The sequence below is a fragment of the Ceraceosorus guamensis genome (genome assembly GCF_003144195.1).
Source record: "Ceraceosorus guamensis strain MCA 4658 unplaced genomic scaffold IE81scaffold_83, whole genome shotgun sequence".
NCBI lineage: Eukaryota > Fungi > Basidiomycota > Exobasidiomycetes > Ceraceosorales > Ceraceosoraceae > Ceraceosorus > Ceraceosorus guamensis.
This window is the reverse complement of record NW_020290078.1, coordinates 22392-37159: the sequence shown is the minus strand read 5'-3', so window position 1 is coordinate 37159 and position 14768 is coordinate 22392. Positions and strand designations below refer to the sequence as shown.

Here is a 14768-nt window from a genome sequence, read left to right as displayed (position 1 = left end):
ACCACCGGCGCAACCGCAACAACAAGCCCCGTGTTGGACAGGCCAGGCAATGATGTTGCCCCAGACACCCCTTTGACGTCTGCGTCCCATCAACCGACTTCCTCGACACCCTTGCGCAAGCCTGCATCCATCAGCACTTGCCAGGAAGCGGATGAATGGGCGAAGCGCTTTCACATGAAGAGCAGCGCAACTGTCAAATGCTCATCCTTTGCATTGGCGTGGTGGGCAGCAAAGACGCTGGCAGCCTTTCAAGGCTGCCTTGGGTTGGTTCGCAAGTGCAACCAGTTGCATGGTCTAACTGGATTGCAGAGCTCCGGAGGACTGTGGAAGCTGCCAGGGGGTGGAACGGAGCGCAGCTGGGATGCTGCCGTTGACAAGATTGGGGCAAAGGGGACAAATGAAAGCGTGCCTAGACTTGCAGACCTGCCGCAATGCCAGGACAAGATCTTGGCTCATGATAGCAATGCGCAGATGAGAGCATTCCCGTTCCTGAGGATGCTCTTTCTGTGCAGGCGGGAGCACGAGTTTGCAGTGAGAGACAAGGGCGCCTCCTTTGACATTCTCTACCCGAGCATCGGACGGGCGTCACTGTCCTCCTCCTCCTCCAGGCAAACGGCCCCGCTGGCAAAGCTCCTTGAATTGCCCGCGTTCATGGTCCATGCTTGTCTGGGCATGCTGCAGCGCATCCAGTGGGACCTACTCAATCAAGAGAGGGATTGGGCACTGCGCTTTGAGGAAGAGACCACAACGGTCGAGCTCACGGTCGACATTCGTAGCAAGCGCATCTACTCGGTAGAGGACAAGGATCAGCCCTGTCAAGGCTGTATTGCAAAGCAAAAGACTTGCTTGCGGCCTACAAAAGATTTCCCCTTGCTGTACGCTGGTTATCAATGCCTAGAGTGCCACATAAGCAAGCGACCATGCACGACCACTTCAGCAGACGGAACACTTTTTCAGTCAACAAATCAGGAGTTTAAAAACGGCAAGCCCATTGTCATGTTGTGAGCAGAGAGTGCGCGCGTGTGTCTGCGCGTTATCAACCTTGCTTCTGACATCTTGCTTGGAGTGCAAACGAGTACAGAAATTTGTGCAACAAGCTTGGGAAGACAGCAGACGAGCTGAGGGACGTGAAGGCTGCAAATGCTGGTGCAGAGGAGGCTTCCAGGCAAGAGCTAGCCAAGGTGGCACTTTGTCAACACAAGTTGGCAGCACTGATCAATGTCAATAGAGAGAGGATTGTTGCGGGGCTACTGTTGCAGCAGAGTACAACTTGACAGTGGCAACAACAAGATCTCCTGCAAAGCGGCGCTACATTGGTGCCAATTGTGCCAAGTCGCAAGGAGACAGTTGTCTCAACTTGGAGGGATAGTAGGCTACCAAAGACTGGGCACGGGCAAAAAGGCTTGTCATTTGGACGTAGTGGGGAGCTCCAGAGATTGTGCGTGGATGGACGCTGGTACTGCTGGACTCTGAATGGTGCGCCTGTCTCGAATGCGCAAGGTACCAAAAGCGACAAATTTGTCTTCCTCTCCTAGATCCCACTGGGTCGTACAAAGAAGACGGTTGGCAAGATGGATCCATGTTGTCTTGGAGATCATATACCATCTGTCAATGCAATGCGCAAGGCACAAGCAACACAGAGGCTCCCCAAGCCCAAGACTCAGTGCATCGTCCAGAGAGATACTGCTGACTTCTCGAGTCTCCGAGTCACCTTGTTTGAGACAATGCGCAAGGATCTGAAGCTCATGGATGTTGTCTGGCGCTCCTGAGGCATTGCGCAGGAGAGCAAGGTAGACCTTCTGGACCGTTGCAGTCATGCTCCCCTCCAAATCCAGTTGATGAATCCTGCCTTCTCGAGCATGAAGATCGAGATGATGATGCCCGTCTTGTCCCTGCACGTCAAACCAGTAGTGACCGTTGGCAAGGATTGGCAGCGGTCCATTGACCAGCTCATCAAGATGTGGTGGAGGCGGCACATCATCAAGAGTTGCAATGATGGCTGCAGCAGCAATCATTTGACCAATTGCTGCCTGATGCTGGCCAGATGCATCAGAGCCCAACGGCACCTGATTGGACAGAGTGCTGACCAGAGGAACGTGATCCTTGAGCACACCAAAAGCATGCAGTGGGTCAGGACCCAGAGGAAAGTGACGCAGGAGATAGATGTCTGGCAGCGTGTCCATCTTGTCAGCTCTGGAGAGATTCTGCGAAGGGAAAAGAAAAGCAGGATGTAGCTCAGAATGCACAGAGGTGTCAAGCCTCTGGATCAGCTTCAGAGTGCGCAGATGGCAGCGCTCTCCAATGGTGCAGAGGCAGACCCTGTCTCCACCTGCTGCCACTGCTTGTTGCAGCTCTCTTGGCCTGGCGTAATCAGGGTTTAGCACAGTGACTTCCAAACCCAAGGCCTTGAGAACGCAAGCCTTAAGCTCTGCTGCCTGCTTTGGATTTGTGACATCTGCTAGCAGGATGAGAGAGACAGGGCTGATGTGCGGCACAGGGGGCAAGGTGATGCTGTTAAAGGGGAACTTTGTCATCGCCTCTTCCTCCTGCCAACCCTTGCCATGTCTTGCTGACAACTGGTCTGCTCCTTGGGTGTTGGCAAGCAGGTACTTGCCACATGCCTCGATGCAGAACCCTTCCACGGTGACCAAGTTACGGGAATTGGCATTGGGGATGTAGGCCGAGAGGCGCAGCGACTTTCCACCTTGCGCAAGCACAGAGCAGGGACGTGAGCAAAGGCAAAGACCTACTTGCACAACACCGTCTCTCACATGACCGTTCTCCTTGCAAGCCTCAAGATGGCTCACCATCTTGGCCACTCTGGCCAGAGCTGTGCCTCTCCTTACCCTGTTACCCCTTTTTTCTGCCCAAACTTCTTCACGTAGGTCTTGCAAAGCTTGACCAGCTTGTCCACTTTGATCCAGCCAAGCATCTGTTGCGGGTGTAGAGGGACAACATGAGTATGATTAGAGATGTGTGCATGCACACGTGCGCAAGTTACCCTGATGTAGACGCTGCCTCTTGTAGTTGCAGGGTCAAGATAAACGTCTGAGAAATGCTGTCCCAGCCTCTCCTGGACAGAGATGGAGCGTTGCGGATTGTCAGGTCTGACCAGGTCAACATAAGGTTTGGCAGAGGCAGTTCAGCTGCGCTTTGAAAGCGCTCGCGCTTAGGCTGAGATACTCCTAAAATCAGCAACCAAGCAGTTCTGATTGACGTTGCTCGCTTTGCGCGGCGCACAGCACGCCTGCACTGCTGAGAATCTCGCTTCCAAGGTGAACGGGAGATATGACATGTTGCGTTGATCAGATGATACACTGAGTGGGGCTGCACAAGCTGATGTGCGTGATGGTATGCTTCTACGCTGCTGAGAATCCGCTTGCAAGGTGATAATAATGGTGATATATTGCGTTGAGGGACATGATGCACTTGGTGGAATTGTTTGTCTTGGTCAATTGCCTTCCTCGCTGCGCAAACCTAGCTAGCAAACCCTTTGTTGACCTCAAAAGCTCCATCAGCTTTGCTTCTGGTGTCAGCGTAAGGGTCCTGGTTGAATGTCTCCACCACTTTGATCACTTGCAGAGTGTTTATGAGATGCATCCAGCGCATCAACAATCTCAAATCTTTTAGCATTGTGAACAGGGCCTTGGTGGTCCTTGTTGCCCTTGTGATTGAGCTTTTGCAGCTGAGACACAGCAGCATCATGCTCACTCTCGGCAGCAACCAACAGGTAAGCAGCTTCTGAGCCAATGACCATGCTTGTGTCCTGTGCAAGGTGACTGATCAGCTTGTCCACACTATGCTTGAGTTTGACAGCTGCTTTGAGAGCCTTGGCCTTATGATAGAGTTTCTCTGCTGGCACTAGGGCATCCCATCTACCTTGCACAAGCTGGAGTGAAAGCAGACATGACAGCATCAGAGCAGGTAGATGCAAGTAGGTGGACTTTGCTAGGTGACAGTCACTCACGTCCACTCTACATGAAGCTCCATTGCACACTGATGAAGGGGCCTCTGAGCTTGCAAGGGCCTTGGCTGGATGTCCAGGGTCAGAGGAGGAGCAACAAGGGTGCAAGCAATACCATTCTCCGAGCAGCAATGGTACCTGCTCTACTCTCTGCTCTCTCTGGATGCACAGCGCTACCCAACCTCTCTTCTGGCTCACATCTGGGGAGCTGCTCATGCAGCAGTGGCTGAAGTAGGCGCAGTGGACGCTTGGTTCAAGGAGCGCAATTCAAAGACGGAGAGGAACGTCAAGATTTGCAAATTGGGTCGAGCACATGCCCAAGATGAGCGCCTAGCGTGGCAACATTCAATGGAAGAAGAGACAGCCTTGGCAACGCTGAAGGAGAAGGTCGCGGAGCTCGAGAAAGCCATCAAGGCGAGCGGGGTCATTCATTGAGTTTGGCAAAGTTGTTGGCCTACAACGTGACTGTTGCTGTGGTCAGAGAGACTCCTACTGCTTGCAACGGAGGCTCATGCAGGAAACGGATGTAATCGCTTTTTTCCACGGAGACCTTTGGCCGGTAGAGCTCATGTCAGCTTGTCAGGTGAGCAGCGCACCAGCGATGCAGCGCGGAAGCACGATGCGTGCGAAATGGATCGCTTAGCTTAGCCACTCGTGAGAGATCATCTTCTTGCGCGTCCTGTGGCATCACTTTGCCCGGCGACAGAGAGCAGCAAGTGCGCTGACGCTGACGCTCACGTTCACGTCACCAGACTGCCGGTCATGCAGACGCGTTTCGAAATGATTACAGTCTGAATGCCTTGGCATGTTTGCATCGGTGCATGCGGTGCTGACATTCTGCACGCATAGAGCGTAGCACTGCCCACAGAGAGGCTTCAATAACATGCGCCGGCGGACACGTCTCGCTGATGAAAGGCACGGCTTGGCGCACGGTCATTGGTGATTGTCGAAGCACCATTTCTGACCCGACGAGACGCGGGGACAAAAGGTCATGTCTGGACATCGCGCGCTGCATTCGACGACTCCAATAGATGCGAGACAAGCACGTTACAATCACAATGACGTCTCACATTACAGCAAAGAATCGCGCAGTACCTCTACACCCTCTGGAATGCCATCCAAACGATCCTCTCCGACGGCCCATACACTGCGATTTGAGAGCGCGGACATGTCAGCTCGCGTTGCATCGCATCGCACCATCACATCCCATCCATCCGCTCACCCATCTACGCCCAGATCAAAGTTGAACGTTTGACCTCGCTGAGATCCGCGTGCAGGCGCTGAAGCGTCTTGGCTGCCGGATCGAGGCGCGCGCAGAGCGCTGGGAGCAGCAGCAGGAGCCGTGTCCTTGTCCACCTGCTGAGCTGCTTCTTCAGGCCGACCTGCTTGACCTTTGCGAGGTTCCGAAGTGTAGCCGGGGCTTGAAAGGGTTGCAGAGATGCCAATGGTGCGCACCTTTTCTCGCATCATTTCCATCTGGGAGGATGCGACTGTGCCCGCGTTGAGCAGGACAAAGTCGGCAAAGGGAATCTGCGAGCGCGGGTGAGGAGCGGAAAAGTGAGCGCGTGCTTGAGCGTGTGAGTGTGCGCTCGCACTCGCGCCAAAGCATCGCTTGCCCCGCCCCGCCCCGCCCCTCCTCGCCCCGCCCCGACTCACCACTACGTCCTGCCATTCGCTGCCCTTTGAGTGATCGAGCCAGAGACGATGTTGAAAGAGGTCGCTGGTGACGGGACCATCGGTTTGAATGTTGACGAAATACTTTGGGCCTGGCGTATCTGAGGAGCCGAGACCGGAGCCGATGGCGTGAAGGGCACGCAGATCGAGCTGCTGCTCATCGTGATGGCGCGTGGCAGCCTTGACTCGAGCTTGGGCAGTGTGCAGTGCTGATGCCAGCGAGGGCGTATCGGATGGCGAGTGGGGGGATGCCAGCCTGTTGCGCACGCGCAAGAGAAGGTAAGGATGCAGCGTAGTGTCCCACGTCTGATTGCCAAAGATGGTCGGTCGGTTCTGCAAAGGCGGCGGCGTTGAGCATGAGCTATGAGTGCACGCGCGCGGACACACGCACACGCCACGCCACGCACCTTGTTGCGAAAGGCGGCATAACCACTGCGCTGGATCTGAGCCTTGCGGGGCAGTTCGGAAGAGAGGGTACCGTAGAAGCGACCTCTGCCATCATCCGCATCATCGTAAGCCAAGTTGCAGCTGCTGAGTCCACCGACATCCTTGTCGCATCCGATGACAAAGTCCCTCACGTTGCCTCGTTGGCTGCTGATGCTCCACAGCGGGTAAGCGCCTTGCGATCTGGCCGACGGCACCACCTCCATCCTCGCTGCTGTGCGCGTCGCTTGTACAGCCACATCCATGCTGCGAGCCAGCGCGTCCCTCAATGCTCCAAAGTAGGACATGGTGAGGGCTGGGGAGAAGGTGGGGATTGGAGTGAGCGAGCGAGCGGTGGCGGGTAACAGAGAGTTGGTGGGTGGTTGGCAAGCCATGCATGCCCTCTCTGTGCATCCACTCTATCTGATTCGAGCAGCAGCGAAGTGGAGCTGATCGAGCATGCACGCGTCACGTGTGCAGCGAGGGAGAGCGGGCGTGCGCGTGCTCGCGCGCCTCTGCGTTCGCGGCTGCTGCTGCATTCGTTTCCAATTTCGCTGCGTCCCAAATGGTGCGCTACAGTCACCACACCACACCACACCACACCACACCACACTTCCAGCATCCATCCATCGAGGGGCAGCGCCAGAGATGGCGACAGCGACTGCGTCCCCACCCCATACACGGTCTACGAGACGCTGCAATGACGCTGGCATCCTCATCCTCACCGCAAGGAGATCTGGCCGCAGACATCCTCCTCGCCACGTCAGAGTCCTTCATCCTCCAAGCCCCGCGCAATCCGTCCAGCGATGTTCCAAACACTTTTTTTGACCGCAGCGATACATTGGCACAGCGGCTGAGCAATCCGAGAGCAAAATTGCAGCGCATATACTCGGGCAGAGAGGAGCAGGAGGAGGGGAGGCAGGAGCGCGAGCGCGAGCGCGAGCGCGAGCACCAGCACGAGCACGAGCACGACGATCATCTGCCCTCCTCTCGACTCAGGCTCGCTCCATCCGTGCTCGATCTGCACGCCCCTGGAGGTTCGTCCCGCTCACCCACGCCTGTTCAAGTCATACGCGCAGATGGCAGCGCCACGCCAATCACCAGCGCCACACCATGGTCCAGCGCATCCTTATCGAGTCCATGGAGCTCGGAAGCGACGACGCATGGCATGGAAAGCGTCGCCAGCCCGGGTCTATTGGCCGCGCGCGCGCTCTTGGCGCTACCTCGGCCAGGCCGTGTGTCACATGACGGCGCTTGGCACAACGATGTGGATATCGCGAGCCACGGGACGCTGGTCAGGGACGCAGCTCCGCCCGAATGGTTCGCACACAGCTTTCCAGAGCTGGATCGCTTGCAGGTGGACAGGGCCGACGAGCCGCAGATGGATGAGACACAAGTCGGCTCCTCTTCGCGGCAAGACTCGACTTCTCCCCGGACGGATGAGACGCAAGCCGGCTCGTCTGCGCGGCAAAATTCGAGCGCTCCGCAGGTTCGCCTCGCACAAGCAACAGACTCGCCTTTTGTGCCAACGCTTCGCTCTGCTGCTGCTGCTCCTGTCGCGCCCCAGCTGAGCCGGACGACATCTTCCACCGTGCGACTTTACGGCAATGCTCGGGCAGCCAGGTCTGCGACAGGCGACGTGACCAGGGAAAATATCGACGACCGCGACGACGATGACGACCACGTCAGCTGGGTCATGTCAGAGGACGACGTCGGCGACGGCAGCAATGCGAGCAGCCTAGCATCCTTGGCGCCTACCAGCACACGCACGCAAGGCGATGCGAGCAGCTTGGCGTCCTCGGCACCCACCGGCACACGCTCGCATAGCGAAGAGTCGCACCATCGCGCACGCGGGAGATGCTTTGCGAGGGATGTTCACGTGGCCGGCTGGAGGACCGTCGGAAGCAGAGCGAGGGGTCACGTCATTTACAAGGTGCGCATCGAGACGCACGCCGGCACGTCGTTGACCATTTTCAGGCGCTTTTCAGCATTTGTCGCGCTGCGCAGTCAGTTGATCGAGGCTTTGCCTGTGAGTGTAGTAGCAGCATGCGGCGCGGCAACGCCTTCGGACGAGATGCTGATGTGCTGCGAGCACTCGCCTCAGCAACACGCGCAAGCGCTGCCATCGCTGCCATCACGAGGCAGCGGTATCCTACACAAGTACGGAGCGCAACACCTCGAGGAGCGGCGCGTAGGCCTACAACATTGGCTCACAGCTGTTCTGCTCGACTCAATGTGGGGAAACGTGGAGGCCGCTCGGGAGTGGTGTATTGACTGAGGCGCGTGCGCGTGCGCGTGTAATGTAATTGTATGCATTCGCGATTGCGATACTATTCGCTTTCCTCTTCGCTTTCCTCTTCGTCATCCTCGACAATGTACCTGACGATGCCTTCTGCTTTCTTGCGAAGGTCGAGCGCCGCCTCGCCTCCTGCGCGCGAGATGGGTGATTTCCACCACTCGACGATGGCGTCTGGCGAGACTACATCATCGTTGTACATCTTTTTCAGCAGAGGGATGAACAAGCAGCTGTAGCTGGACTGTGTCGCGCAGTACTCCTGGACCATGGAAAAAGGGGAGAGGCGTCAGCGGTGGTAGCGCGCGGGTGGAGGAGGCAGCTTCACACGCACCTGAAAGAAACCAATCGCTTCCACCTCGTCGTCCTCCGCAATGCTCTGTATCAGCTTGCCCCACTTGTCAAACACTGCAGCGGTCCACTTTGGATTGTTGGGATCGCATCGCTCCAAGACGACTGCGATGGCCGTTCTTCTGACTTGGCTCAGAGGCACATTGCTAGCCATCCTCAGCGTCTTGAGCTCCACGCTGGCATTCTCGACCGAGTGGCCCTCGGCAAAGGCTCTGGCGAGCGAGGCGCGGGCCTCAGAGTCAAACTCTTCCAAGCGCTCTCGAGCTGCCTGCCTGTCTGCTGCCGTCGTCGCCTCTTCACCCTCGCCGCCCAGCGTCAAGGAAGCAGCCGCAGCATCATCCAAGCTGCTGCTGCTCAAAGTCTCCGAATCGCCCTCCCACTCATCCAGCAGCTCCGAGTCTCCGCCGATGGAGGAAATGTCCGAATCCTCCTCCTCCTCCTCCTCACCCTCGTGCCGCTTGCCTTTCTGCAGCAGATCGATTCCGAGCACACCGATGTGGTCACGCAGAGGTGCGTCCACATCATCGTCATCCTCGTCCGCCTCTTCCCCTTCGGCAATCTCGTCCGTGGTGCTCTCACCAGCAGCTGGCCACCTATAACCAAAGGCCTGGCTTCCGAGATCCGCATCTGGCGCGCGATCCTCCACATCCTCTTCCAAGTCCTCCACTTCAAGCGCATTGGCTCTGGAGCGCGCTCCAACGCGAGTGAATGGGGCGAGCGAAATGCCGGGTCCTACAGTGACGTCTGGGCCAATGATGCATCCTCTAGCCAGCTTGCAATCGTCCAGAATTTGCGCTCCAGTGCCGATGATGCAGTGATCCATCTCGCAGCGAGAGCCTATGCGCACCCCATCCCACAAGTGGCTGTGGGAGATGGTGGATGACGAAGCAATGTCTACGTGCGAGCCTACAGCGGTGCAATCGAGCACGACGCCCTGAGCAATGCTGGACTGCGCACCTATCACCACATTTCGACCCAGTCGCGCATCTCTGTGATGTGGAGCAGCGCGCAGGCGTCAGCAATGCCATATCTGGAATAGGAGGGGGAGGGGGGAAGGGGGGCTGCCGCGCTGCAGCTCACCTGGCCACGCTGACATCCGTCCCGATGAATGCCGTTCCGCGCAGAGCGTATGGCTCTCCAGGCCAGGACGCGTTGCCAGGTCGAAGTGGCTGAGCAGCGCCGCTGATGAGATCGCAGATGACTGCGTGGTATTGGCGCGTGCAGTCGATCTGCGCACCGTAACCGCTCGCCGAGGTGGTGGAGGAGCCGGAGGGGTGGACGCTGGTGGAGGGCGAGATGTGCAGGAAGATTTTGGTGTCCAACAGATCGGAGGTGAGGATGCCCGGCACAAAGTCGTGTCGCAAGGATTGATAATCAAAGTTTTCGGAAAAGAGGGCTGGGATCTGCAGCGCGAGGATGAAGAGGGGTGAGCGGAGTGAGCGCGCGCGCGCGAGACGGCATGAGTGGGAGAGAGAGAGAGAGACAAAGCGCGCGCGCGCGACGCACCTCTGGACCGCAAACATCGATGCCGATTTCGACCAGATCGGAGCGAATGATGAATTCTCCGTGATCTCGATCTTCCTGAGCCATCAGCACTTCAGTTGGGATGCGAGTCGTTGGGGAAGATGAGAGGGAGAAAGCGGGTGGATCGTAGTGCAGTAGGCGATCGCAAGAGCTGAGCGTATGCACTGCGGCGTGCGGTGGTCTGGTGCGGTGGGGAAGAAGAAGAAGAAGAGAGAGAGGGGGGAGGTGAGGCGGTGTGCCATGCCGGCTGAATCGCACTCGAGCGCGCGCACACCCTCGACACACCCGCGCGCACACCCTCGACACACCCGCGATATACACCCGCGCGCACACCCGCGACACATCCGCGACACACCCACCTGATCCTGCTAGCGTGACCCACTTGAGCAGCGCAGATGGTCATGCTGGCATCCTTGTCCCGCTTCCTCCTCTGCCTGTGCATCTCCACCACCGATTGCAGGTGGATGGATGTGAGTGCGTGGGGTTGGAGGAGCAGGAAATCGCTCCTGACGATGCCGTGCGCATCCACCTCCCTCATCACATCGCCCACGCTGCCGGCAGCCGGTGCGGCTACGACGTGGACTTGCAGGCCTGTGGGTGGTGGATGTTGTTGCAGCCAGCGTCGAAGGGTGTTGGCATGAGCGCGAGAGATGATGTGCACCTGCTCCGCACCTGCCTTGTGAATGCTTGCCAGGTGCAGCTTGAGCAGCGGCACGCCCAATACGGGAAGCAGCAAGGGACAAGCAGGTCGATGATGGGACCGAGACACTTCCAAAGGCGAGTAGGCGCGGGAGAAGGTGTCTGCGATGAGGATGGCGCTTAGAGGTTCCTCTTGAGCTCCTTCGCGATCTCCTCCTCCTCCTCCTCCTCCCGACTGCGCCTGCCCCTGCGACTTTGTCTTTGTCTTCTTTGGCGGCATGCTGGGTTGGCGCCTCCTCTGGGATGGGGTACGGGTTGGGTGTGAAGGGGCAAAAGGAAAGGGAGGCGCTAACTGCAGCGAATCGCGAATCGCATCGAGTTTGAGTGTTTCATGGAAATCTTAATGCATGCAAGGCTTATGGGGTGCGGTGCGGTGCGGTGCACGCAGGCAGGCAGGCAGGCAGGCAGGCAGGCCTATTCACGTGACTGTCCATTTCGCGCGAGAAATCTCACGACGGCCACTGCACTCGCACGCACGCACGCACGCACGCGCACGCACGCATTGCGGGCAGTCAATCAAGAATCAATCAATCAATCAACGACGCGCTTCTCACGCGCGTCGCGAGGAAGCCCGCGGCGCAGGCAGGGCTGCAGAATCATCACATTCGACACTCACGACTCTGCGTCACCAGTCCGAGTCGAGTGGCCAAGCCAACTCTCGCCCATCATCATCATCGCCGCCGCCACCACCATCACCACGACGCTCATATCCCTTCAAACTTCCAAGCAGTGGCCACCTTTGCATCTCCTTCCTCAACATCACACGGACCCATCATGCCTTCTGCCGCACAAGCGTCCACATCGGCCTCTGCCTCCGCCTCCGCCTCGAAGCGGGCCAGGTACGATCCGGAACAGTCGGCTCAGGAGAAGCGTCACGTCAGAAAGGTGTACAGGGATCTCATCAGCGCCACAGAAGGTCAGTCTGCGTCTCCCACATCAGATCCAACGCAATGCCCGATTGACACTTTGCATACATGCTCTTCCCTCCCCCCGGCACGCACACACAAACACAGTGAAGCGCACAAAGATAGCAGAAGCCAGCGCCAAGGATCTCTCCAGTCTCGTCCTGCAAGGCAACGAGGCGTACGCCAATGGTGAGTGGTGTCACGCTGCTGCTGCTACTGCTACTGCCAAAACAAACGCCGACCGTCTCTTTTCCCCCCCACGGCAGTTCGAGCACCCACAGAAGGAGTGCTAGACTCTCGCTTTCTTTTGAACGCGTCCGAAATGGGAGCACAAATGGCCAAAAACATCAAGATGGCTTCGGGCGCATTCGACACGGAAGAGTACCTCGCACGCGTGGTCAAGTTTATCGCTGGCAGTGCGCGTGCCAGGCGTGCCGCTTCCGCTGAAAGCGATGCGCGAAGCGATGACCACGAGGAGGAGGAGGATGTGCATGCGTGGCATTGGGATAGATTGGGTCAACTGGCTGCCAGATACTCCAGGAGAGCACCCACGCTCGATTTTCTGTGAGTCTCGACGGGGACAGGCGTGCTGGATGCCCCTACCTCCAGGCTAAATCGAGATAGAGCGCGCGCGCAGACTCGGTCCATTGGAGACCTCGCAAAAGGAGCGCAAGGGGATGAAGAGGGCTCGCATCGACAAGTCTGGCCCCATGGTCGCTCCACAAGAGGTGAGTGGCATGAAGCGCAGCTTCGGCCAACTATCTGCTTACACGCAGGCTCACGCTCACGCACACGCACACGCACATGCACACGCACACGCACACGCACACGCACACGCACACCCCAGCTCAAGGAGTCTGACATTCAACAATCCGAGACAGAGACTACGCGCATGGTGCGAGAAGTTGCAGACGTTTTGGAGCAGGTAGGCGGTGCGCCCGGATGTCACCTGTTCAGATTCGTGCTGGATCCAAAGAGTTTCAGCAATTCGGTCGAGAATTTGTTCTACGTCAGCTTTCTCATACGCGACGGCAAGGCGTCGCTGGAGGATGATGAAGAGACGGGGGAGCCGATTTTGAGTGAGTGAGCGAGCGGGCGGGCGAGCAGTCCGCTTTCATACCCCGAGCGAGCGAGCAGTCCGCGTCGTACACCGAGCGCCATGCATCCGCTTCGTATTCCTCGCCTCGCGCACACAGTCAGCTGACAATGTTGCTCCATCCCTGCAGTGGCTGTGGACGAGCCTACAGAGGAAGACTACGCGCAGGGACTGACTCGCAGACAATTGGTGTTGGAGCTGACCATGCCAGTGTGGGAGGAATTGATCCAATTGTACGACATCAAAGAGTCTATCATTCCCACGCGAAAAGAAACGACGACAGCGTTGCGACCTGGCGGGTGGTACGCATAGGCGTGCGTGCGCGCGCGCGTCTCGATTCCCATCAAGCCTTGAGCATGTCGTGGCCTGACATGGCGGGTTGCCGTGTGAGTGGATGCTTGCTAGCGCGACGCTTGCGCAAAACGACTTACCCCAATTTGCCAGGCTCTTGTAGGATTTCGTCTGTTTCAGCTCGTCTTCTGACTTGCGGTCCTTGAGAGGACCTTCCTCTGTGCGCGCACGACAAGGGAGGGGGAGAGCATGAGCGTCGAGAGCGCCTGTGTCCACACACAACGGGAATCGTCGGGGGGGGCGGCGGCGGCGAGCAAGACTCACGAGCGAGATGCCTCTTGCAGTAAGCAGCGACCTTTCTCATGTGCTGCAGATCCTCTTCCGTATACTTGTCCTCCTGCTTTTTGGGGTTGCGCTTCAAAATGTCCACAATCTTGCGACCAGATTCGTGACCGACGGATTCGCCTTCTCCCGCATCGCCCCAACCGCTCTCTTGCGATTCGGAAGAGGAGAGCCACTCTTCCAGTTCGGGAACGGTCATGTTGACATACTCGTTGAACTCGGAAACGACGTCGGCGTCGGATTTGCCCATCTTGAGGGAGCGTGTGGTGGGCGAGTGTGCGTGTGGGTGTGAGCGCGCGTGTGGGTGTGGGTGCTGCTGCGATATGTATCGGTCCTGATGGTTGCAGAGCGAGAAGTGTGGGTGTGGTGATGGTGCGAGCCAAGGAGCGTCTCGAAGCGGCGAAGGGAGCGAAACATGAACGCGGAGGGGCGCGGGGCGGGGGAATATGATGGCGAGCACGACGACACGGGCGGATGCACGCACGCTCGCTCGCTCAAGGGCCCCACTCGAGACTCATACTTGCGACTCTTCACTCGTTCGTGAATCTCCCACTTGACTCAGTCTGAGTGACTCGCGACTTCCTGCTGCTGCATGGCGCTGCTTTGTCAGCTCGTGCGGGAGGAATCAAGGACCCTTTTCGTGCGTGCAGGCGGGCAGGCGGGCAGGCGGGCATACGCATGCTGCATGCATGCATGCGGAGGCAGCTCCGTGATGGAACGGAAAGGCGCGCGTGACGTCATGGGCGGGGCAGCATACATGTATATGCTACTGTATAGCTGTAGAGCCGATCACGACGCTCCGCAACCCACCAATGAGCGCGCACTCGGGGAGCTGCCTCATCAGCTCGTGAGGCTCGTAACTCGTCACCGTCACGAAACAAAACGATCAACAACGACGCACGCACGCACGCGCACACAGCCAGCCAGCCCCGCTACAGCGATGAAGAACAAGGCAGAGTCCAGCGAATCCGAAGCGAGTCGTAAGCGCGCCCGCTTGCTCGCATCCAGCAGCACGACGACGACGACGACGACGACGACGGACAGGATAAGCCTCTCTAGACCTCATCCGGATGGATCGCATCTCGCTTGGCCCGTTCCGCAGTCGGATCTGGAACGCGCACGAGCATTCATCAAGCGCATGGCTGATTGCGCCATGGCAGAGGATGAGAGAGGGAGAGAGGCTGAGAGGGAGGGAGAGAGGGAGAG

General features: G+C 57.9%; 8 protein-coding genes across 8 annotated transcripts in view; 4 read left to right on the top strand and 4 right to left on the bottom strand.

The window, feature by feature from the left end:
- Positions 1-174: 174 nt before the first annotated feature.
- Positions 175-1274, top strand: IE81DRAFT_349636 (hypothetical protein; the record flags this gene model as incomplete). Its single annotated transcript, XM_025516421.1, has 2 exons — positions 175-1001; positions 1082-1274. The coding sequence occupies 2 exons, from the start codon at positions 175-177 to the stop codon at positions 1272-1274; spliced, it is 1020 nt and encodes a 339-aa protein (XP_025367192.1).
- Positions 1275-1406: 132 nt separating this feature from the next.
- Positions 1407-3990, bottom strand: IE81DRAFT_349635 (hypothetical protein; the record flags this gene model as incomplete). Its single annotated transcript, XM_025516420.1, has 4 exons — positions 1407-2696; positions 2808-2932; positions 3712-3875; positions 3968-3990. 4 exons carry the CDS (start codon positions 3988-3990, stop codon positions 1407-1409), a joined length of 1602 nt encoding a protein of 533 aa, XP_025367191.1.
- An 860-nt stretch (positions 3991-4850) lies between these two features.
- Positions 4851-6442, bottom strand: IE81DRAFT_317189 (NADH:ubiquinone oxidoreductase complex I intermediate-associated protein 30). The gene is made up of 4 exons (XM_025512578.1): positions 6046-6442; positions 5621-5971; positions 5187-5494; positions 4851-5111 (listed from the first exon to the last, which is right to left on the bottom strand). Exons 1-4 carry the CDS (start codon positions 6367-6369, stop codon positions 5036-5038), a joined length of 1059 nt encoding a protein of 352 aa, XP_025367190.1. The 5' UTR covers positions 6370-6442; the 3' UTR covers positions 4851-5035.
- A 204-nt stretch (positions 6443-6646) lies between these two features.
- IE81DRAFT_325961 (hypothetical protein) lies at positions 6647-8381 on the top strand (the record flags this gene model as incomplete). The annotated part of the gene is made up of 2 exons (XM_025514674.1): positions 6647-8090; positions 8166-8381. Coding segments are annotated over exons 1-2 (1499 nt in total), but the record flags the coding sequence as incomplete, so codon positions are not given.
- On the bottom strand, positions 8125-11239 carry IE81DRAFT_325959 (hypothetical protein). The gene is made up of 5 exons (XM_025514673.1): positions 10589-11239; positions 10212-10410; positions 9786-10108; positions 8689-9694; positions 8125-8616 (listed from the first exon to the last, which is right to left on the bottom strand). Exons 1-5 carry the CDS (start codon positions 11146-11148, stop codon positions 8392-8394), a joined length of 2313 nt encoding a protein of 770 aa, XP_025367188.1. The 5' UTR covers positions 11149-11239; the 3' UTR covers positions 8125-8391.
- A 300-nt stretch (positions 11240-11539) lies between these two features.
- Positions 11540-13674, top strand: IE81DRAFT_325958 (hypothetical protein). The gene is made up of 7 exons (XM_025514672.1): positions 11540-11844; positions 11942-12022; positions 12100-12397; positions 12471-12561; positions 12681-12912; positions 13060-13315; positions 13374-13674. Exons 1-6 carry the CDS (start codon positions 11703-11705, stop codon positions 13239-13241), a joined length of 1026 nt encoding a protein of 341 aa, XP_025367187.1. The 5' UTR covers positions 11540-11702; the 3' UTR covers positions 13242-13315; positions 13374-13674.
- IE81DRAFT_278566 (hypothetical protein) lies at positions 13359-13812 on the bottom strand (the record flags this gene model as incomplete). Its single annotated transcript, XM_025511485.1, has 2 exons — positions 13359-13438; positions 13545-13812. Coding segments are annotated over 2 exons (348 nt in total), but the record flags the coding sequence as incomplete, so codon positions are not given.
- A 557-nt stretch (positions 13813-14369) lies between these two features.
- IE81DRAFT_317176 (hypothetical protein) overlaps positions 14370-14768 on the top strand; it is a gene marked incomplete at its 3' end in the record, with an annotated part of 2070 nt that continues 1671 nt past the window's right edge. Inside the window, exon 1 of the mRNA XM_025512577.1 lies at positions 14370-14768. Within this exon, the coding sequence (XP_025367185.1) occupies positions 14503-14768 (266 nt within the window). The 5' untranslated portion in view covers positions 14370-14502.